Source organism: Caretta caretta, chromosome 7, assembly GCF_965140235.1.
Source record: "Caretta caretta isolate rCarCar2 chromosome 7, rCarCar1.hap1, whole genome shotgun sequence".
Taxonomy (NCBI): Eukaryota; Metazoa; Chordata; order Testudines; family Cheloniidae; genus Caretta; species Caretta caretta.
In genome coordinates, this window is record NC_134212.1 from 1,933,866 (window position 1) to 1,958,475 (window position 24,610).

General features: G+C 42.6%; 1 protein-coding gene across 15 annotated transcripts in view; it reads left to right on the top strand.

Annotated features, from left to right (window-relative positions):
* The window catches only part of PXK (PX domain containing serine/threonine kinase like), a 59,927-nt gene that overhangs the window by 12,535 nt on the left and 22,782 nt on the right, over positions 1-24,610 (top strand). For 10 of the 15 annotated variants that reach the window (XM_075130183.1, XM_048859351.2, XM_048859350.2 and 7 more), the window contains exons 2-10: positions 2,441-2,491; positions 4,301-4,348; positions 12,860-13,046; positions 18,076-18,153; positions 18,596-18,669; positions 19,133-19,207; positions 21,775-21,879; positions 22,088-22,189; positions 23,729-23,890. In XM_075130183.1, the coding sequence (XP_074986284.1) occupies positions 2,474-2,491; positions 4,301-4,348; positions 12,860-13,046; positions 18,076-18,153; positions 18,596-18,669; positions 19,133-19,207; positions 21,775-21,879; positions 22,088-22,189; positions 23,729-23,890 (849 nt within the window). In that variant the 5' untranslated portion in view covers positions 2,441-2,473. Of the gene's footprint in view, positions 1-2,440; positions 2,492-4,300; positions 4,349-12,110; positions 12,179-12,859; positions 13,047-18,075; positions 18,154-18,595; positions 18,670-19,132; positions 19,208-21,774; positions 21,880-22,087; positions 22,190-23,728; positions 23,891-24,610 lie in introns of those variants that run through there. The other 5 variants (XM_048859356.2, XM_048859358.2, XM_048859359.2 and 2 more) reach the window with 2 other exon arrangements.

Genomic DNA, 24,610 nt, shown 5'->3' on the forward strand with positions numbered 1-24,610 from the left:
GTTTGACCAATGTACATGGCAGAGGGGCATTGCTGGCACATGATGGCATATATCACATTGGTGGATGTGCAGGTGAACGAGCCTCTGATAGTGTGGCTGATGTTATTAGGCCCTGTGATGGTGTCCCCTGAATAGATATGTGGGCACAATTGGCAACGGGCTTTGTTGCAAGGATAAGTTCCTGGGTTAGTGGTTCTGTTGTGTGGTATGTGGTTGTTGGTGAGTATTTGCTTCAGGTTGCGGGGCTGTCTGTAGGCAAGGACTGGCCTGTCTCCCAAGATTTGTGAGAGTGTTGGGTCATCCTTTAGGATAGGTTGTAGATCCTTAATAATGCATTGGAGGGGTTTTAGTTGGGGGCTGAAGGTGACCGCTAGTGGCGTTCTGTTATTTTCTTTGTTAGGCCTGTCCTGTAGTAGGTAACTTCTGGGAACTCTTCTGGCTCTATCAATCTGTTTCTTTACTTCTGCAGGTGGGTATTGTAGTTGTAAGAAAGCTTGACAGAGATCTTGTAGGTGTTTGTCTCTGTCTGAGGGGTTGGAGCAAATGCGGTTGTATCGCAGAGCTTGGCTGTAGATGATGGATCGTGTGGTGTGGTCAGGGTGAAAGCTGGAGGCATGCAGGTAGGAATAGCGGTCAGTAGGTTTCCGGTATAGGGTGGTGTTTATGTGGCCATTGTTTATTAGCACTGTAGTGTCCAGGAAGTGGATCTCTTGTGTGGACTGGACCAGGCTGAGGTTGGTGGTGGGATGGAAATTGTTGAAATCATGGTGGAATTCCTCAAGGGCTTCTTTTCCATGGGTCCAGATGATGAAGATGTCATCAATATAGCGCAAGTAGAGTAGGGGCTTTAGGGGACGAGAGCTGAGGAAGCGTTGTTCTAAATCAGCCATAAAAATGTTGGCATACTGTGGGGCCATGCGGGTATCCATAGCAGTGCCGCTGATCTGAAGGTATACATTGTCCCCAAATGTGAAATAGTTATGGGTAAGGACAAAGTCACAAAGTTCAGCCACCAGGTTAGCCGTGACATTATCGGGGATAGTGTTCTTGACGGCTTGTAGTCCATCTTTGTGTGGAATGTTGGTGTAGAGGGCTTCTACATCCATAGTAGCCAGGATGGTGTTATCAGGAAGATCACCGATGGATTGAAGTTTCCTCAGGAAGTCAGTGGTGTCTCGAAGGTAGCTGGGAGTGCTGGTAGCGTAGGGCCTGAGGAGGGAGTCTACATAGCCAGACAATCCTGCTGTCAGGGTGCCAATGCCTGAGATGATGGGGCGCCCAGGATTTCCAGGTTTATGGATCTTGGGTAGTAGATAGAATATCCCAGGTCGGGGTTCCAGGGGTGTGTCTGTGCGGATTTGATCTTGTGCTTTTTCAGGAAGTTTCTTGAGCAAATGCTGTAGTTGCTTTTGGTAACTCTCAGTGGGATCATAGGGTAATGGCTTGTATAATTGGGTATATTAATAAGAGGAATGAATGGTGTGGAAACCATCCCTTATGCTGATTTTATGTGGAGAGATACTGCTTGAATAGAATTCACCCATATGCTTTGCGATGTGGGAGATCTGGGTTTCTCTAGTTTTGAGAAGGGATGAGCAAAATCAGGAGATGGGGATGCACAAAGAAATATAGGTAAATACACTTTATTGTGGGATACTTTTGAAAACATTTTCAGAGGCCCTATTTCAAGAGGCACGGTGTAAAGATGACTATGGAAATGAAGGGAAATAGTGTTAAGAATTAAGTCCAGGAATTAAGGAATGTAAAGATGGATGGGTAAAAATCAACAATAATCAATAATTAAAATATACAGGCATATATTTTGTCTGTAAGCAATGAACATGAGCTATGCATTGGAAATGAAACACTGCCTCAGGAGTAATAGAAGTGTGCCAGTTATTCAAGTCTATTACGCTGCGTTTAACCCCTTCATCCTCTCACCTAAGCTTTCCATAGTAATTTTTGCATTCAGCAGCAATGAGCGGTAGTAAAGTTGGGAATGATGAGCTGGAATTCGTTCAGCTATGAAGGTGGCTGTAATTCCAGGAGATGTCTTAAAAGTTAGATCTTTGAGGAACAGATTTTTCTCCAGCTTTTACTGGCTGAGATAACAGGAGGAGACGTATTCACTATTGTCTCTCATTAAAGTAAATGAAAGTGCTTAAATGCTTCAGAAACCTGTACACTCTTAAAATTCTGTTTCATCTTTCAGTGTGTTCTAGAGATGGGTCTGAATGAGACCCCTGATCAAAACACTTTCCAGCTGGGAGGTTCTAAATCTAGATCAGAAATGGTGAAAATTCTGAGCTTTTCCAAGTTTCATAGTGGTCAGTTTAAATCCATTATAAAGAGAAGGCTGACTATGCATTCACACTTCTTTGTGAGTCACTAGTTCCGGTTTCTAATAACTCTCTCCCTTCTTTTCCCCTCTCATTTCTAGGAATACATAATTCGTGTGCAGAGAGGGATTTCCATGGAAAACAGTTGGCAGGTAATCGCTCTTTAAATTTTGGGTCACTTAAACAGACAGTCTTCCTAGACAGAGGCAGATTACAGTTTTGTGGGGCCCAGAGGAAGTGGGGGGCCCCTCCCTAACCCTTCCTCTTGGAGTCATCCTCCCACACCCGGCACTCATGCTGAGGAGTGGGGTCGGGTGCAGGGGCTTCCCCAACTCCCCAGCAGGAGCTTTAGGTGGGCTGGGGAAGTGCGGTCGGGGTGCCCATTTTTCCGGGGCCCCTGGGCACAGGCCCCCTTGGCCCAGGGGCTAATCGGCCACTGTTCCTAGGAAAAGACCTGGATTCATTCTAGCTAGAGACCAAATGCTATTTGAGAGAGAGTCAGGAATGTGAAATGCTTGAATGTGTTTGGTCACAAACTGTTGTTTCTAGTGTCAGTATTAATTAGCGTGAAGGCTTCATTTCAGCATATAAGTCTTCCAGATGACTACTACATGTGACCTAAGATACATATGACCTAAGATACAACACCAAGGCTCATTTTGTGCCAACTCTTACTACTTGTAGGCTACTTGTCCCAACAACAGTGGGCAACTTCCAGGAGTAAGGTTTGGTGAGTCAGTCCTTTAGTTTCTGTGACAATCCTGCCAGTGGACACAGAATAAAAGTCCTCACGTTGATCTCATACACACTTTCCACTAGCATTCTTTCCTATGTATGTATGTATGTCTGTCTGTCTGTCATCGGTAGATAGAATAATTTAGGATGCTTTACATTGTTTGCTCTAGTTTTGGAAGCAAGTTTTTTTTTTTTTTTCTGGAATAAACTTTCTATTTCCATATTTAACCAAAGCTTCTGAAAGTTGTGATTGTTAGAGGAACATTTTTGTCTGACCTCTTCATCTTAGAAGAACGACGTGTGGCTGTGGTAGTTAGAGAAGACTTCGTTGTCTTCTGCCATTGTGGATGTTCTAGGCCAAACAAAGAATAATCCTTGCAGTGTGTTCCTATTACGTATATATAATATGCAGGTGTTTATAGATGGTATTTGTTTTTAAACCTAAATTATGGGGTCTGAATAGTCTGCCAGAACCCGCCTCCCGGCTGGTAGTGGAGCCACTGTCTTGTCCAGGCTGTGCTGTAATAAAAATAAGTAATGATGATGATACCCTGTGAAGAGCTGGTGAGCATCCACTGCTACCAGATAGATTTTTCTGGGGAAGGTCAAGTTCAATTTTTCTAAATTTTGAATGTATGATTTTGAAGTAATGTTGCTTCTAGGATGGAGGAATCAGAAGGTGTCTGCAAACACCTTCTGATGAAGCTGCTGCAATATAATGTTACAGCTAGGAAGCTGTATTGGCGGAAGTTGAAGCAAGACCAATTCAGACTGGAAACCAGGTGCACTTTTTTAATAGTGAGAGTAGTTAATCACTGGAATAACTTACTAAGCATCGTGGTCCATTCTGTATCGTTGGCAGTTTCTAGATTGAGATTGGATGATTTTTCTAAAAGCTCTGGTCTAGGAGTTTTTTGGGGGAAGTTCTGTGGCCTGAGTTATACAGGACGACAGGCTAGATGATCAGTGGTCCCTTCTGGCCTGGGAATCTATGAATCTTGCAAGATTAGACATCACAGAGAGCAACTCTTCTCTCTCTCTCTCTCTCTCTCTCTCTCCACTTGCTGGCATAGACTCCTAGACAGCAGTGTAAACCCAGCAGTCTTGCATTTGTACAGAGAAGCTTAGTGAAACCAAGATTGCAAGTCGGAATTTTTTCCCTCATGCGGTTTAGTTATCACATAAAATCTAGTGTGTTGCTTCAATACTGCCTTTATGTTTTGCAGATTGTGAGAAGATACAGTGACTTTGATTTGCTTAATAGTAGTTTACAGGTAAGATTTTTTCCTCTGATAAATAACTATAATTCTAATTAATATATTATATTATATTTAAAATTTTCTTCTTTGTATACAACAATGAAGAGAACAGAGACAGCATCAAACTTACATGGCTGAAAATGAAATTACTTAAATTTTAAAATTATAAACTGACATTTTTGAACAAGGAGAAATGCTGAGCTATTTTAGGTTTTACCCTGGGAAATGTTGGCTGTAACCTCTGTGACCAGTTTAAATCTAAAGACAGGAGATTGGCAGATACTGAATCTTTCCCTTCAGTGATGTGACTTGTTCTGGCTTGGTGCACTGTTATGACCCCTTCTTTCTTTGACTCCCACAAAACGGAGGCACATACTGACCTTCTTAATTCAGCACAGAAGTGCTATGTATCTCGTTATTTGGCTTCCTCCAAAAGCACTTCCAGATGCTGCTTATCATGTGATGGATTTCTGTATCATGGCAAAGGGTTCCTCAGTTAAACACTGAGTTGGCTGGTTATTTTTCTTTTCTTTTTTTAGGACAGTGGTTTCTTTTAGTTTGCGTAGGAAAAGGCAAAGTGTGTGTGGGATGAGGGGCAGGCAGAGACTAACATTTACAGGAAGGATGCTTGTGGTTCTAGGATTTCTTAGTTTAACACCAGACAAATAACATATGAAGTGAGCTCTATCAGTGTTTTAAGAATAGATTTTATCTGTCACTTTCTTCTCTTTTTTTCCCCCTGTCACATGTAGTGTGACTGCAGGACCTTAAGGCCTTTCTGGTTTTCATTTCCTTGTTGGTTTTAAAAATCTGACTAGTTGGTGAAGTCTAGTGAACAAGAGTGGGCAAGTATATTGAACTGTGCTCACGATATGAGCATCATTAAATACAGAAGCAGGGATGACGTAGAGGGTAGAAGATAGACTTGGGACCAAATTCAGACTCAATTTTAGCAGGTGTAACTTAATTGAATTCTATGAGGTTATCCACTAGGTCTGAATTTGCACTCAAGATTTTGTGTGACCACTATTAAATGACCAACTTTACTTTCTTCTTTGTCTTCTACGGTCCAATCCTGCACTCCTTAATCAGGAAAATCTCCCATTGTCTTCATTTGATCTAACTGGGAATTTTGCCTGAGTACGGAATCCAAGATTGGGCCCTTAATATACCAATACAGCATACAATGTTCATGACTACTCTGTTAGGTTGTGTATATCTTGGCATGTATTCGCCGTGTTCAGCCCAAACATGACTTCAGCAGGAGACGACTGGATTCCAGCAGTTTTTCAGAAGAGAACTCATATGTGGGAATGGAGCAATTTTAAAAATAACTCCCACGAGCAGGAAAAGAAAATCCTACTGAATGGACAAACCCTGTGACTTTCCTTCCTGGTCTTCTGTGTAGGTTGATAGTCACTGTTCTTTAAAATGCATACCACTTCCTAGGAGAGCGAAATAGAGCATGCTTGTGACAAAATCGCTATCTACAACACCTCTGACTGGTAAAAAGCTGGTGTAATGCATTCTACAAAACTCTAACTGAATAATTGCATCATGGGTTCACCGGAGGTAAAAAGAGATTGCTTGTGGGAAGGAACAAGGCTGTTGAAGAATTGTAATTATTTTTTGCATTAGTGGAAACATGTGGAATTATTATTGTGAGGTGGTGGGCAGATGCCCCAGCCAGGGCAGTCTCAGGTAAGCCCAAATGGCTTGCATTATGTTCAACTCATCTTTCCTCAGAAGCAGTTTTAGTAAATAACAGAAGATTGCAAAGGATCAAAGTAATAAAAGATGCTTAGCAACAGACATTCCCGCTATCTGTAAGCTGGGAGGAGTGAGAACATATCCTCTAGGAGGCACAGCATAGAACCTGAAGCACAGCGGGAAGGCGGGGTTCCTTAAAGTGACTTTAAGCCAGTGGTCCTCAATCTTTTTTCATTTGCAGAACCCTAAAAATTTTGAATGGCGGTGCAGACCCCTTTGGATATTTTGGATGTAGTCTGTGGGCCTTGATGGGTCCGTGGACCACAGATTGAGAACCATTGCTTTAAGACGTAGATTGGCTGCAGTGCTGTCAGGAATCTCCACAGTGTTGGCTGCTGTGTAGCACTGCCCCAACACATCCCTTTTAGCTCCATTCTCTGTGCCAAGGTTTGAGAGGTGACACGCAGGGAAATGGGGCATATTAAGGTTATTTTTTCTTTCTCCTGCTCCACTGAGTTATGTAAAATAACTCCAGCATTGCATACACCTGTGTACACTTTCTGATTCTTTAAGAAGCACAGTCCCTAGTTCCTTCCAAAACTCCCAACAGCACTATCTTGTATGGAAATGTTCAGGCCCTGTGACTGAACAAGCTTAAACCTCTCCTGTAGATATGGAAGCTAATTCAGAGTAAAATTACCTATGAAACTTTGACCTGTTCCTGGAAGAGAGAAATGAAGTTCTCTTGGACTTAAAGCCATAAACCACCCATGTTCTTTACTGACTCATTTAACTCTTGACCTGCTTATTGCCTGTTTCTTCAGGAAGTTGTGCTTGGATGTCTTGCAGAGCCTGGAATTGTTGTGGATTTTTTTATGTTGTCTGTACTGCCTTGTTACCGGACACCTCTTAAAAAATAATAGTGAGGGCTGAGATTTTCAAAGCTGACTGGACTAGGGGATTTAACCACACTGCTCCCGTTGAAATTAATGGGAGACTTGTGGCTAAATCTCCAAACTGCATTTGAAAATCTCAACCAGAGTCTCCCCAAGTGTACTGGATTAAAAAGCTTCTCGCAATCCATCCTCTTTTTACTTCGAGATTATTTAGTGTAGAAGCGTGGAAATTGTATGTCATGTGATCTCCATTTTGTTGAGAGAACTCCTCAGACCATTCTCTGCTAAGAGAGCAAATGACTTGCTGTAACAAAGGCACTCTGAATTATCAACGGAGATCCCTAAGAAGAACGCTCTAGTTTGAAGATAAGAGTGTTAAAGCATTGGCCCTTCTCTGGCAAAAATCCCATTGGCTGCAGAGGAGGCTTTACTTCTCTGAGTGCTGAATTAGGGCCCAGAGTAAGTATTCCCTCAGGCCCTAACGCACGTGCATAAGCCTTCATAGGGTCAGGGCCTCACTGAGGTGCCTTTCCATAAATATGATCCCAGTCCCCCGGCAGGTGGGGTTGAAGAAGTCCAAGGTGAAAATACTGGGCTTGCCTTAAATATTCAGATTTGTTTTTCTGAATCAAGGAATGAAATCTTTCCAGGAGCATTTGGAGAAAGTTTGAAAATGGTCACCTAAACTAGAGCCCCTTCTCTGTAAAGCAGTGACTAACCCTCAGGGGAAGAGCCTAATCTTAGAATCATAGAATCTCAGGGTGGGAAGGGACCTCAGGAGGTCATCTAGTCCAACTCCCTGCTCAAAGCAGGACCAATCCCCAACTAAACCATCCCAGCCAGGGCTTTGTCAAGCCTGACCTTAAAAACCTCTAAGGAAGGCGATTCCACCACCTCCCTAGGTAACCCATTCCAGTGCTTCACCACCCTCTTAGTGAAATAGTGTTTCCTAATATCCAACCTAAACTTCCCCCACTGCAACTTGAGACCATTCCTGCTCGTTCTGTCATCTGCTACCACTGAGAATAGTCTAGATCCATCCTCTTTGGAACCTCCTTTCAGGTAGTTGAAAGCAGCTATCAAATCCTCCCTCATTCTTCTCTTCTGCAGACTAAACAATCCCAGTTCCCTCAGCCTCTCCTTATAAATCTTGTGTTCCAGTCCCCTAATCATTTTTATTGCCCTCCACTGGACTCTTTCCAATTTTTCCACATCCTTCATGTAGTGTGGGGCCCAAAACTGGACACAGTACTCCAGATGAGGCCTCACCAATGTCGACTGTGATCTGACATGTTTTTCTGTTGATTGATTGCACTTCTAAACAGAAAATGCATCTGATTTCTGAAGCTTTGCTGTAATTCTTTAATCTTGGTGCAGATTCTCAGACTGACGTGCGTCTGTCTGTGTTTGTGTTTGCTTAGCCTGCAGGTGAGATTTTTTCCCCCTCAAAGTAGGAGGGTGAGCGTGTGGGGAAATGCACAGTGGTTAGGATGCTTTGCATGCGTTCCAGTAACTTAAGACAGTCACATAACCTTATTTTTCCTACCAACATTTTGTCCACTACTGATTCATAAGAACAGCCAGATTGGGTCAGACCAAAGGTCCATCTAGCCCAGCATCCTGTCTTCCAACAGGTCGATGCCAGGTGCCCCAGAGGGAATGAACAGAACAGGGAATCATCAAGTTGCCCATTCCCAGCTTCTGGCAAACAGAGGCTAGGGACACTATCCCTGCCCATCCTGGCTAATAGCCATTGGTGGACCTATCCTGCATGAATTTATGTAGTTCTTTTTTGAACCCTGTTATAGTCTTGGCCTTCACAACATCCTCTGGCAAAGAGTTCCACAGATTGACTGCGTTGTGTGAATAAGTACTTTCTTTTGTTAGTTTTAAACCTGCTGCCTTTTAACTTCTTTGAGTGATGCCTGGTCCTTGTGTTATGTGAAGGAGTAAATAACACTTCACACCAGTCATGATTTTTATAGGCCTCTATCATATCCCCACCCTTAGTCATCTCTTTTCCGAGCTGAAAAGTCCCAATCTTATTAATCTCTCCTCATGTGGAAGCTGTTCCATATCCCTAACCATTTTTGTTGCCCTTTTCTGAACCTTTTCCAATTCTAGTATATCTCTTTTGAGATGGTGTAACTGTGCCTCAGAGCATCACAACTGAGGATGCCAAATTCAGGACAAACTACTGAAAAATAGGGCTGATACACCCCAAGACTGGTGGCTAATCCCCCATAAGATATACCAAACCAGCAACAAAAGTAAACTTCTGTTTCACCACACTGGCTAACAAGAAGTCATAAAAGTGGTTTCCCTAGGTATTCCAGTCTTTGTATTACCACCGAAAACACTACACTTAGAGATGAGTGGTTCTTTAAAACCAGCCTCTTCAAATAAAAGGTTCTTCTGATCCCAAAGGACCAGCCACACACCCAGGTCAATATATAACTTAGATCTTACCCAAAAATCACGCTGATACCAATCCTTTAATATCTAAAATCTAACGGTTTATTCATAAAAAGAAAGAAAGAAAGGTGAGAATTAAAATTGGTTGACAGAATAAAATACATACAATAATTGCAAAGTTCTTGGTTCAGGCTTGTAGCAGTGATGGAATAAACTGCTGGCTTAAGTCAAGTCTTTGGCTGCTTCCAAATTATTGAAGGTTCTCAATTCCTTGGTTAGAATGCTTCCATTAATATAAGTTCATAGTCCAGAGGTTGGAGCAGAAAAGAGGCAAAATGGAGGGGTTTCCAGAGCCTTATATCTTCTGCCCCATGGAGGGAAACCCATTGTTTCAAACAAAGCCCCCAGCACAGCTAGTGGAAAATTACAGGTGACAAGATGGAGTTTGGAGTCACATGGGCAAGTCACGTGTCCATGCATGAAGGTTTGGACACCGTAGAAGCCATTACCTATACCCCAAACAGCACGTTTGCAGGACTGTCCATTCAGTGTAGATGGGCATCTCCCATGGTTCATTGTCAGTTAAGTGTTTGTTTCTTGATGAGCCACATAATTTGAATAGTCCCTCCAAGATGTGCTGGCTAACTACCTTGTGGGCATTCCCTCAGGGCAAACGTTTGAAATCCAGGTATAGAGCCAATACTTAACTTCAAATACAAAAATGATACATGCACACAGATAGCATAATCATAACCAGCAAATCATAACCTTTCCATAGACATCTTACATGCCACATTTTGTACAAGATTTGTTGCAAATATACAACAGTGGTTGCAACAATGATCTATATGGTCATATTTTAACCAGATAACATCACAGACGGGTGACCAGATCTGCATGCAGTATTCAAGATGTGGGTGTACCATGGATTTATATACAGGCAATATGCTATTTTCCATCTTATTATCTATCCCTTTCTTAATGATTCCCAGCGTTCTGTTCACTTTTTTGACTCTGCTGCACATTGAGTGGATGTTTTCAAAGAACTATTCACAATGACTGCAAGATCTCTTTTGTGAGCGGTAACAGCTAATTTAGACCCCACCATTTTATATGTATAGTTGGGATTGTTTTTCAATGTGCGTTACTTTGCATTTATCAACATTGATAATGTCAGGGATTGGGAAGACCTCACGTGCGTGTGGAGGGAGGAGCAGGAAAAGGGCAAGGGCATTGCCTCCTCTCTCAAAAAGCGATGGTTTCCTCCAGCTTTTTAAACTGTTCCTACTTTTCCAACTGGTGGAAGTTAGAAGTGGGGATTGTATAACCACCAGATGTTCCCACCTTCTTTCCACTTTCCAGTTTGAGCACTTGGAGGCGGTGTGGGGAAGTGTCCCCCCAGTGCCGGAACTATTTTCTTTAGAAAAGCAGCTATTGTGCCCCAACAACTTTCTTTTTCTGCAACGCTGTCATCCAGTCTCCTCAAGCCAAAGCCAGCCCTCACTTTGCTTGGCAGGTTAATAGGTGCACCCCAGTCCTTGATACCCCTTGGAGTCTTCCCCTTTGACATCCAGCCTGTCACTGGCTATTCACAGAAATACCAGGTTTACTATCCCCAAGCGCTATCCTTCCTCAGAGAAGGATAGAGGTGTCCTTAGGCTTTCCTTCTCCTTATAACCCCCAAAATTCATTGTTATTCCTAAAGTCAGGATGACCCCCTCCGGGGTTTGTTCGCTGGTGTGCTGAGTTCATGTTGACTGCGTATGCAAATAGAGCTTCTGCTGTTTGATTTGCAGGTGAACTGAGGCAGACGGTTGAATATACATCCTTTGTCTGATAGAAACCGGTTTGTCAACCCTGCCTTGATTCAGACACTTTTAGGAATATATTTTGAGTGCATGCGTGCATGTCTGCAACTTCTGACACAGTATTTGTACATACATTTCACAACAATATGGATCAGTGTGATCCTGGCTTTCATTTAAGATCTTACGTGAAGTGGGTTATAGCCCACGAAAGCTTATGCCCAAATAAATTTGTTAATCTCTAAGGTGCCACAAGGACTCCTTGTTGTTTTTGCAGATACAGACTAATACGCGTCAGCTACCCCTCTGATAGGTGTAGTTAGTTTGTCAGGCCTGTTAGGAGTTGCTGTTACAGAACAGGGAACCCTTTGCCAGCTGGCACCATGGGCCTCTGACAGACGCCCGGTTTCTTAAGGATTTCTCCCATGAAGGCTCAGTAACTGTGAGGCATCTGCTTTGATTTGCTGTACAGGGATGTGTTGGAAAGATGAATAATTCATTGTGTATCAATTCATATGACGCAAGTAGATATAAATACTGTGTTCAACCTACATCTTTGTTTTTCAAACACAATCTTTTGATTTCTTTAAAATAATACCTTGCCTTTCTGCAGCATCTTTCATCTGATGAGCCGTAAGTGCTTCATGAATATTAACTAACTAAAGCCTCACGACATGTAGGTAAGGGGTATACAGTGATCCACCACTAGAACGTAGTGCTTCTGGGCTCAAGTGCCAACTATTCCCGGCGACGGAGGGTGCTCGCACCCCCCAACCCCACCCTGACTCTGCCCCTAACCCAGCCCCCATTCCGTCCCTGCCCCAACTCCGCTCCCTCCATGCCCCTATTGGAGCCCTCCCCAAATCCCAGCCCCACCTCCTCCCCGAGCGCGCCGCATTCCCCCTCCTCTCCTCTTCCTCCCATCGCTTGCTGCCATGAAACAGCTGTTCCGCAGTGCAAGTGCTGGGAGCTAGGGTGAGAAGCAGGTCGTGGCAGCGTGCTCAGGGGAGGAGGCGGAGGTGAGCTGGGGAATGGGGGGGGCGGGGAGCTGCCAGTGGGTGCAGAGCACCCACCAATTTTTCCCTGTGGGTGCTCCAGCTCTGGAGCACCCACGGAGTTGGCGCCTATGCTTCTGGGGTGTACATAACAGCTCTACCTGTATAATGTCACACAGCAAAAATTTTAGAATGGGATGTGAAGAATTATCTCATATAATTGAAACTGCAAGTTAAAAACCATTACTGCTGGCTTCTTTAAGTCACAATAATGGTAGTGCGTGAATTAGAAACTATTATCAATCTGTGCACAAGTTAAATAGGAGAGAAGAGAGTTTGTCAAGAGCAGACACTAGGATGCAATGTTGGTTTGTGCTATGACATAGGTATGCTGAGAAAACACCGTGCTTTATTCTCATTTTGTTAGTGTGGCTCTTGCACTTAAATCTCCTGGCACTTTTGGTGGTGGTACATATACAAATCTCTACATTCTGAGATGAGAGTACATATCAGACTATTTCAGCACTGTACAAACACAGAACTTAAGGCAAAATGCCAATATAGACTTTCTGAATATCCACTTTTTAAAAATTACCTGGTTCTTAGAACAACGCAAAACTAGTGTTTTACGGCTCAATTATTTACCTCCATGAGATATTAAAAGAGGAAGATTTTTGATAATATTATCTTTCCTCTCTTTTTAAGATCTCGGCTCTAAGTCTACCTCTACCTCCCAAAAAGTTGATTGGGAATATGGATCGTGAATTCATCGCTGAAAGACAGAAGGGACTCGAGAACTATCTCAACGTCATCACTTCCAATCACATACTGTCCAATTGTGAATTGGTAAAGAAATTTTTGGATCCAAACAACTATTCTGTAAACTATACTGGTAAGTGAAGGATTGTAAAACTGCATTAATAAATGATAGTTGCTGAGTGAAGGGCACAGGAGAAATTTACTTCCTCTTCCAGACACAGAGGACCAGTCTCACCTTATAAATTGTGCATTAATACTATTAAGGAGTGATACTGCGACGTAGAGTAGTGAATTTACTCTGAAGTGCCCACATGCTGTCTGTCATGAAGCAGATCTGTGCATTAACTGTACTGTTACCAAGTTTCCAGTTACAGTACCACAAAGAGTGGCCAGGACCGAGAGAATCAGTAGGAGGAAATGTAAAGGGGGGGAGACATAAGATTACCTAGGGGCAGTTTAAACTATTGTACCTGAGCTAGGGCAGTGAGCCAAGAAACACAGAGAACTAGTTCAGCTTTGCTGAGTACTTTTGTGAGGCCCATGGTGCAAACTCTTCATGGTTTCTATAGAGACCCCATATATTACTGTGTACTGCTGTTATAGCTCACAAATTCCTGCCCGCTGCATCATGGGTAGCTGGCACTTCTACACTTAGCATTCTTCATGCCTAGCTTTCAGTGTTATACGGAGGTGGCACTTCTGTAGTGGGGATACTAAGGCAGAGGTTGTGATTTAAGTTAAGTAAGGACAAGTTAAGGAAGTATGGGCTGGAAGAATGCACTATAAGGTGGGTAGAAAGCTGGCTAGATTGTCGGGCTCAACGGGTAGTTATCAATGGTTCCATGTCTAGTTGGCAGCCGGTATCAAGTGGAGTGCCCCAAGGGTCGGTCCTGGGGCCGGTTTTGTTCAATATCTTCATAAATGATCTGGAGGATGGTGTGGATTGCACTCTCAGCAAATTTGCGGATGATACTAAACTGGGAGGAGTGGTAGATACGCTGGAGGGGAGGGATAGGATACAGAAGGACCTAGACAAATTGGAGGATTGGGCCAAAAGAAATCTGATGAGGTTCAATAAGGATAAGTGCAGGGTCCTGCACTTAGGATGGAAGAACCCAATGCACAGCTACAGACTAGGGACCGAATGGCTAGGCAGCAGTTCTGCGGAAAAGGACCTAGGGGTGACAGTGGACAAGAAGCTGGATATGAGTCAGCAGTGTGCCCTTGTTGCCAAGAAGGCCAATGGCATTTTGGGATGTATAAGTAGGGGCATAGCGAGCAGATCGAGGGACGTGATCGTTCCCCTCTATTCGACACTGGTGAGGCCTCATCTGGAGTACTGTGTCCAGTTTTGGGCCCCACACTTCAAGAAGGATGTGGATAAATTGGAGAGAGTCCAGCGAAGGGCAACAAAAATGATTAGGGGTCTGGAACACATGAGTTATGAGGAGAGGCTGAGGGAGCTGGGATTGTTTAGCCTGCAGAAGAGAAGAATGAGGGGGGATTTGATAGCTGCTTTCAACTACCTGAAAGGGGGTTCCAAAGAGGATGGCTCTAGACTGTTCTCAATGGTAGCAGATGACAGAACGAGGAGTAATGGTCTCAAGTTGCAGTGGGGGAGGTTTAGATTGGATATTAGGAAAAACTTTTTCACTATGAGGGTGGTGAAACACTGGAATGCGTTACCTAGGGAGGTGGTAGAATCTCCTTCCTTAGAGGTTTTTAAGGTCAGGCTTGACAAAGCCCTGGCTGGGATGATTTAACTGGGATTTGGTCCTGCTTCGAGCAGGGGGTTGGACTAGATGACCTTCTGGGGTCCCTTCCAACCCTTATATTCTATGATTTGTCCCAGGTCACACAGTGAGCCGTTGGGAATAGAATCTTGGAATCCTGACATCCAGCCCCATGTCTCATTTGCTTTGTTTTTTTAAGGTAGTCCTTTTCTAGAGTGCTGTATAGACTTTAACTCATCCTTACAGTCACACGCGGGTGAGACAAGCTTAACCCTCTAAAACTCTTCCCATTTAACCAGTAAGGGTGAGTGAATTTACCTGGGGTGTCAACTTCCCTTGCTTTCCTCTTGCAAATTCCTCCTTGAAACCCACCTCCTCCAGTAATCCCTCCTGTCTTCTTCACATTAGTAGTAACTGCTACACCTTCTTTTCCTGGGCTGCTGTCCAATGTCTTGTCCCGTGTGTACAGTTTGGCCTTACACATAGAGCCATGGACTGGCCTTTGGGAAATGTGGATTCTATTCTTGGTTTGGCCACTGGCCTGCTGGGTGGTCTTGGGCAGGTCACTGTACCTCTCTGTGCCTCAATTTTCTTACCTGTAAACTGGGGATAATGATATTTGCCTCTTGGTAAAGCACTGTGAGATCTACTGACGAAAAGCACTGTAAAAGACTTATGTATTATTGTATTATGATTCTACTTTGATTTTAAATTCTTCAGAGCTGGGAATGTGTCCTGATCTGTGCAAAGCACTGTGTAAATTTGTGGCAATATATAAATATGCATGAGATGTGCTTTGGTCATGCATCTTGAGAAATGTTGATAGGTGCATAGTATAAATTGGGGAGGTGGAAAAATTTAAAGTGTGCATGTGCGTGTAATTTGTTTTTAATACTAATAATAAATAATTGATCATACTGACTGTCATTCTGGGAGCTCATCCAGCTTGTTAGGAACCAATCCTCCTTCTTCAACATGTACTGCTGCTTCTGGACTTGTATGTTTTCCCCCCTTTCTCCATAGTCCAGCATGTAGCAGGCAAGTATGAGAGAAGGAAGAATTTTATGGTACCTGTCCAAACAAGATTTTCCTGTTGGACTTTCTAAATATTGTCCATACTAAAGCTGCTGGCAATAAATCCTTTTGTAGGAGACTAGCAATTTTCTTCGGATCTTGTTGACTGAAAACTCTGTTCTTGCAGAAGATACTAAATGCAGAAGATTCTAAAAAAACAATGACAGCAGCTCTCAAACTTGTTCACGGAGCTCTTGCTGATCATCTGTGGAGGAAGCTTGCTAACCAAATGGTTCTCGTTTCTCTCCTTGGTTCAAACTTACGTTTCAGTAGAGAAAGCAGAAAGTAAATTTAAATATGCTCAGTATTGCTTCCCCTTGTAACTAGTTGCTGCAGTTAGGTGGCTTTGAAGGGCGATGGGGGAGGTCCTCAGGATTGCAAGTAAGAGGAGAAATGGCTTATGTGATTGCAGCTGGAGGGGAGATGACCCAGAGGCACCCCCTCGGTTGGTGAACCCCAGACCTATAAAATGTGCCAGATTGAGGTAAAGTGATAGCCTAATTCACCCCAAAAAGAAGTTTTAAACAAAGGAAGGCATTCTACAATTTATTTCTGTAGCACTAACCAATGGGAAAACCATACCAGAGATGACATATAGTGTCAACTCCCCTATAAACTGTGAAATGCAAACCTTTATGTTCATAAAAGCACAACCTAGCAAAGCAGAAACATACTGTTTATTTTCCATTTGTGTCCACTCCCCCCTTGTGAAATATCCTAGTGCAAGGGTGGCCAAACTGTGGCTCGCAAGCTGTATACAACTCTTTTTTACAGTTAAAGCGCAGCTCGCAGAGCCCCCTTACCCCCCCCGCCCCACCCCCCTGCCTGCTACCCCCTTCTCCATCTATCTGGGGGGGGGAGAGAGCTTGGAATCTCTGCCTTGCAGCAGGGGGTAGGGTAGTGGCTTCTGCCCAGCGAGGAGGGGAATCTTGGGGCTTCAGCCCTGTGGGGCGCACCTGCTAGGGCTCAGGGCTTCACAGCAGGAGCAGGGCTGAAACCCCGAGCCTCGGCAGACACGTCCCAGCTCTCGAACTTCTGGAGATTGTCATATACAGCTCTGCGGGTCAGTAAGTTTGGCCAGCCCTGTCCTAGTGTCTGCAGTCTCTGCCTACAGTTAACTGTCTTTCCCTAAACATTCTCTGACATTTATGTTAAGCTATGGAGGAGACCTAAAATATAAGTAATACATTAACATATTAGCTCATCTAGTTACCACTGAACAAAACAGTGGTGATCCTGTAAGAAGTATTCTGACATCCATATTAATTCTGAGCAAGTTCATCAAGATTACTGTTACAGCAAGTACCAGGGGAATTAATGATGATTAAGTCACTGCCTATGATCTTGGCAGACCCCATTAATGTGACATTACTTTAAGTCACTGTTGTACCAATAAACAATGACTGTTGCACCATTTTCCCCTTCTCCAAGCATGTTTCCACAAATGGTCACAGGCAAATAATATACAACGGGTCAAATAAAATCTAAAACCCTGCATCCTTTTTCACTTGTACTATTTGTCCCTGACAAGATCAGTGACATTAGAGAAGTTTCATTGTTTGCCTGAAAAAAGAACAGGAGGACTTGCGGCACCTTAGAGACTAACCAATTTAATTGAGCATGAGCTTTCGTGAGCTACAGCTCACTGCATCGGATGCATTCAGTGCGTTGCCTGCTTTCCCTAATGATCAATTCTAAATCACCTTGTGAACTCCTAACAGAGTTGCCTTTCCAGCTGCAGGGGAGTGCTGTCTGTCTCCAGTAATCTGGAATGGTTTCATTTTTTCAGAATTGCACGCTGGAGGCTGCCAGCAGAAAGTCTACAGGGAAGTAAGTGCCTTTGCACTCGTCAGCTCTTGTTGCTCAGCAGGAGCAGGCAGCAAAGAGTAAAATAAATAGATGAATAGTTTGTACATAGTAATGGCAGAATTAAATGTCAAATAAGTTTTAAAATTTGGCATTAAAGGTGAATGACAAAGAAATGTCCTGTTTGTGAGGCAGACTAGACATGGGGAAATTCAAACCATGAGCTTTGGATCTGGATCTGAACTGTCTCTTGGGGTGGTGTTGGATCTTGTGGCTTAGGCCCATTTCTAGTACAGCAGAAATGTTAGCTCATGAAGTTTGCGTTCCCTAAACCAGCTGATTTACACTCTTCTCTTGGAAGATCTAAACTACTTCAGGTTAAAAGCTCAGACACTTTTTAGCCATGTTTTGTGACTTAATTTAAAAAAAGAAACAGTTTTGCTGCCTTGTTACGTGTGAAGCAAAGCCTGAATCCCTGCAGCTTGCCTCTGACTCTGACCATTCAGCAATGTGTGTATAATTAACAGACTTTTAAAAATCTCTTTGCAGAAATTGCCTTACAGCATGTTTCGATGTTCTTCCGGTCGGAGCCAAAGTGGGAGGTGGTAGAGCCACTAAAAGATATAGGTAAGAAATTGGCAGTTTGGGTCTCTGGTCAAGGAGAGACATGGCTGCCATATTAATGTTCCTTGGGGGGAAATATATTGGTCAATTCTCTCTTCTTAAATGTCTCTCTTTGTGAAGGAGACTTAATTAAAATGAAGAATTATGGTGGCAGTTTGAGCCAAGTTAGAAGAGCACTATCATTATGTATATGGAACTGAATTTGATGAAGGATTTGGAGTCTTACTACTGATAATACTAAGCATTGAAGCCTTAAATTATTTATGTATCTTTCCATATTGACATAATTTTGGTGTATGTTGGTATAATGCCCCACTGATAGCGATCTTTGTAAATCTAGAAGAATTTTCTTATTGGAGAAGCATAATAAAGAGTTAGCACATAAACCCTGCTATGATTCAGTAGCTTTTTTAAAAACAAAAATGAAACCTGTGTTTCCTCCTAGGCTGGAGAATCCGTAAGAGGTATTTTTTAATGAAGAGTAAGAATCAGCCAAAGGAGCGACTAATGTTAAGTTGGGTATGCTTGCATCTTAAATTTCATCCTACTTTCAGGTTCTTCAAGATAGCTATATAAATGAACTGGTCAAAGCAGCATTATAAAACCCCTCTGTGTGGTTGCCTTCGTCCCCAACAAAAGGAATGTTTTGAGTTCATGCTCAAGATCTTATTTTCGTGAAGCCTAGCTTCATAGTGTTTTATCAGATATTGCATATGAATAACAGAAACATGTAAACTTGGGCGCTTGGGATCCAGCTCTAAGTGACAATGTGAACCAATTGTGAGCTAGTTTAGCTTCTAGAATGTTTCTTTCCATAATGTATAAAGCATTACCTTGCATTATATTTTGCCCTCTTTTACTCTAGAGGTAAACTTTGCAGAAGCAGCTGTTTTAGTAACTTGTGAGAAAACTAAGTGAAAATCCTTCCATCTTTTTCTGTATATTATTCAGCTGATGACTTACTGTTTGTATTCATTTCTAGGCTGACTTTGGCCCTGATAAATACTTGTCTGATAAAGACTTCCAGTGCGCAGTGAAACTTCTTTCTTCTTGTTCTGTGAGTGTTACCTTGATGACTCTTAAACTGAGCCAACCCAAAACTAACTCTTACAAGGACTAATCCTGAAAAAGTGTATGCAGTCTAATACAAAAATATTGTGTACTTATAAAACTGCTGTCATCTGAAGAGCTCAAAGCCTTTGTCAACACTAGTTAAGCCTCCTAAACCCTGGTGAGGTAATATGTAATCGCCCAAGAAAGTAGTAATGCCGGAAATGTCAAAAGTCATGGCTGCTGTGCTTTTTCTCTTCCTGTCTTTCCATAATACTTCGCGTTAGCATCAACTTTGATTGTAAATGTCCAAGATTTTCAGGCTGTCAGAACAGTGCTGTCTATAAATTTAGTTGTTTAACAACTCATCAGAGATGTCCTGAGGATCTAATGGATATCAGTGAAATGTGTTTGGATTCTCTGTGCTCTGTCTGCAATCTGTCGGTAGCCTGGAGGCAGAGGCTGTGGAAACAATGGAGGCAGTGGTCTGATTTCGTGTGTTCCAGGGAACACCACACGGCAGGATCCAATAGTAGTAACTCTATCTGAATAAGGAATGGTATTTGCTGACTCCAAAGGGAACCCTGTGCGGCCTGTTTCTGCTTTGAGACTCTCACAGCAAAAAGCAGGACACCTTGGGAATAATTCTTTACAGCCAAGTTTTAAATGTGTATGATTGTTTTTTCCAATCCTGCAAGCCAAGTTGTCAGCAGAAAGTAAATAGTGCTCACTTGAACTGAGTTACTTCAGTGAGTGATATTAATTTCTGAAAAGGTTATGAAACTAGTACTGTGAATTCTTAGTCTTCAACTACCTCATATTGTACTGCAGATCTAGGGCCTGAGCCCACAAAGCCATGAGTAACTTTATCCAGCATAAATAGAGTCACAGTGGGTGAGGTAATATATTTTATTGGACCAACTTCTGTTGGTTAACGGGACAAGCTTCTGAGTTTACACAGAGCTCTTCTTCAGGTCTGGGAAACTTAGACCTTGTCTCTGCTACAAATTACTTCGTATAACAGATGATTAATCCACACCCCTGAGCAACAGAAGTTATACTGACCTGAGTGCCAGTGTAGACAGCGCTATGTTGGCTGGGAAGCTTCTCCCCACGACGTAGCTACCGCTTCTCATGGAGGCAGGAGTCATTAAGCCGACGGGGAGAGCTCTCTCCCGATGGCTGAGAGCATCTTCACCAGAAGCACTACAGTGGTGCAGGCTGTAAGTGCTCTCCTGTAGACATCACCACATTTGGTGTCTCACAGCTAAACACAAGATGGAACAGATTGTTTAGCATAAATAGTTAGTACGTATTTCAAGGGACCACTCAAGGTGACATGGCCCATTAATACCCCTTTTGTCATAGGGAACATAACAGGCCACTGCATCTTAACACGTATTTCAAGAGACTGTTCAACTACGTATGCTAAACAATCTGTTCCGTCTTGTGAGACACTTAGCTGTGAGACACTACGGTCAGGTCTACGGTACAAATTTACGTCAGTGCAGCTGCGCTGCTTTAGCGCGTCTGGTGAAGATGCTCTAAGCTGATGGGAGAGAGCTCTCCTGTCAGTTTCATAGCTCCGCAAGAGGCAGTAGCTGGGTCAGTGGAAGAAGCTGTCCCCCCGTCACAGCGTTGTCTACATGGGGGTTTACGGTTGGTATAACTACAGAGCTCAAGGGTGTGGATTTTTCATACCCCAGAGCGAGAGTTATACCAGAGAGTGTGGTGTCGACCAAGTCGGAGTAAGCTTCCCAGACCTGAAGAAGAGCTCTGTGTAAGCTTGGAAGCTTGTTTCTCCCTCCAACAGAAGTGGGTCCAGTAAAAGAGATTACCTCACCCACCTTGTCTTTCTAATATCTTGGGACTGACACAGTGGCAACAACACTTTAATTTAAGTTTAATGGGACTATGCGGTATAAAGTTACTCACATGCATGAGTGTTTACAGGCCTGGACCCTTAACCTTTTTTAATCAACAAGCTAGTGACTTTGACTGCAGTGTAAGAGATCAGGAGGAAGAGCACAGGTAATGAGATTTGCAACCTCCTAACTTCCCCTGATGCCCACCAAATTCCCCTGCACCCTGTGCTTGGTCACGTCTGGGTTAAGTGCATCTGTTTTATCATGTGTGGGTAGGGGTGTGCACAAGGGGGGCATGGGCACCCCCCAATAATTGGTGGGGGCAGAGCAAGCTCCTCCAGCCCCAGGGCTGCAGCAGGGGCACAGAACATGCTCCTTCAAATGCAGTCAAATTTAAATTCCTGCGCACGTCCCTGTGTGAGAGTTACTAATTTAGGGCCTGATCCAGCTGTTACTGAAATTGGTAGTAAGATTCCTGTCTACTTCAGTGGAAGTTGAATAAAATCCCTGCTTTGTTGGCCCTTGGTTAAGACTAAAATAATGGTCCGTTAAACAGATGTGACTACAGACTATGGTTTGTCATTTTGATAAACAAATCATTGAAATGCATGATATTGCTTCAGGACATATGTTCTCTGTTAAATGAATCTAGCATGAATTTACTGTAATCCACATTAAAATGTATGAATCTTCCTTCTTCTTTTGGCAGCATCCCTACATTTACAAAGTCACTTTTGCCACAGCCAATGAATCCTCAGCACTGGTAATTAGACCATTCAATGAGAAGGGAACACTAAAGGACCTGATCTATAAGGTACTGTAGATTGGCACCGATTTTTAGCAAAATGCTCTGCCATGTTTTGTTACTCTATATGATCTTTAGAGCGTATGTTTATAATAGTAGAAAGTGCTTTTTATGTTTTACTGTTGAGTAAATCAAGTTTTTTCTTTGTAATTGCTTAGTATGAACATGGCATTTTAGATGTTCATTAATAGCTGTGGACTTTTTTTTTTTTTTTAAGGCAAAACCCAAAGACCCATTCCTGAAGAAGTACTGCAATCCCAAAAAAATTCAAGGTCTTGAACTTCAGCAAATAAAAACATTTGGGAGACAAATACTAGAGGTAACTCCTTTTACTGTCTAACATGCATTTGTGACTAAAGGGATAATCTCCTCATAATTAACAGCTAAGATTATTATAATGGAAGGGAGTTAAGAATGTTGTATCCTTTTGCAGTTAGTTTATTTTGTACATTTGGCCACACTTTGTGTGTAATCAGTTCACTGTAGTCCCCTGCATAGTTAGGCCTCCATTCTGCAACTGGATCCTTGTGTGCAGACCCTTATGCTTGCATGGAGCCCTCATTGTGATGTAACTGGAGCTCTGCACAGGTGCCAGGGTCTGCCCATATGGATCCAATTGCTGCACTGGGGACTAAGTAACTACCTTTTTTTCCTTGCCGGAAAGACCCGTAAATATAGACAGGAACCGAGATACCCTTATCAGTGCTTTTATGGTAACTTTTTTTTAAAAAAATACGGCTCTAGTACTTAAAAGGGTGCTCCATCAGAAACTGGAATTCTTCCAAATTAGTAAATTTTAAAGAAAAAATTAAAGTTAACAGCGTCCTTTTAAATCTCTCTTACTTGCTGCAGTCTACATCACTAAATGTATTAGTCTTCCATATTGTAGACTTTTTTTGTTCAGTTTGACCTTTTTTCTTATTTTTAAGACACAGTAAATAAACCCCTTTTATCAGCCTCTTATTCTGCTCCAAGAACCTTTCAATATTGGTGCTGTTTACATGAAAATGACTTCCAGGTTTATTGTGAGTGTTTGATCAGTGTCAACTTTCAAGATCTCTTGATTAAGATCATATTATCTATGCTGATAAGATCATAGTACAATATCTCCTCTTCTGATGTTTTCCTTAGTCCAGTCTATTTTATCCCTTTAGCACTTGGTGGTGAGAAATCATGAATCTTGGCACCAGTATTAACCAGAGCCAGAGATCCTTTTATCCAAAAGAACTTTCTCTGCTCTTGATCCTTGGTGTCCTGCCCCATTTATCCCACTGTTTCTGACATGATGCTTTGAAGCAGAGGCTTCCGGGAGTTTTCAGAAGCCCTTTTGGGAGCCCAGTAGAATTGTGGGAGAAGAGGTCAAACTCCCACAGTCTGCTGGGAAACTCCTGTGAATCCATGGGAGAAGAGCAATACAGGTGTGCATCTCACAGGATAGTTCCTTTATGGGGGAAGACAGGATGGTTCAGATTCCAGCTACTTACGTGCAATGTTAAAAGAAACCCAAATGCAGCAGATTCTGATTGAAGTGGCTAGAGGAAACAGTTGTTAGAGAGGAATGTGAGAACGTGAACCTCTAGAGCCTAATGGGTTGGGGAAACCACCAGGTGAGGTATAGGGTGAGAGTGATCATACATGTGGTGCCAGTCCAGTCTGTGAATGAAGAGCTGTAGAAGATGGCTTGACTCTGACAGTGTGGCTAAAAGGTGGGAGCTGAATGGGAAAAAATGAAAGACCCAGAGTCTGAGGAGCTTATCCATCCATTGTGCATTCTTTTAAGTACGCTTCAAACGTTGTCTGACAATCATCCAAATGGATGTCCTCGCAGTGACACTTTTTTTTCTCTTTGATCTTTCAGGTATTAAAATTCTTGCATGAGAGAGGATTTCCTTATGGGCATCTACATTCCTCCAATGTGGTGTTGGACGGTGATACATGCAGGTTGCTGGATCTAGAGAATTCCTTGCTGGGACTCCCATCCTTTTATCGATCATATTTTTCACAATTTCGGAAAATTAATGTAAGTCACTTAAAATATAAAGTGACAAATAGATATTTCATATGTGAAAATTCATCATAGATGTGATAGTAAAACAATTTGTGCTTGACGATAAAATATTACAATAGTCCATCAACCATGAAAAGTGACCTTAATGCTGTTATAGAAAGTATGACTTCTGTAGGCATCTGCTCAAGTTAGACTATATCCCTGGAATGAAATAGAGAATGTTTTCTCTAAGATGAATGGGCTAGAGTCATTATGTAGACATCTGGCTCTTCAAAACTCATAAATTGGGTGGGAGTTGGTGCAGATTTGCACATCGCAGGACACTCTGTCTGCAGAGAAGCTAGACCTAACTTTCCCTCTGTTGGGAAATCTGCCCTGTTGTAGAACTTGCAAACTTTTAACTGGTATGTTGCCTTGCTCTCAAGTACTCGTAATAAATTACGTAAGGTATCACATGGCACAGCTGATGACCTTGTTCAACAGTTGGACTGAGTTGCCAAATAAACTTTCAAAAGTTCATGGTTATATTAACTATCCGTGCCATCAAAACTTACTAAAGTCTTAGCCAATAAGTGCAGCCACATATGTGTGTCTGCTACTAAACCGAAATCTAAAAGCCAGTGAACATCCATCCTCCATTAACACTTAAGTCACTATGCTAAATTAAGCCAAATGCACTAAACTCTCTCTGGTATTTTGTACAAATAGTTCTTTCTTTGGATACTTTTCTTT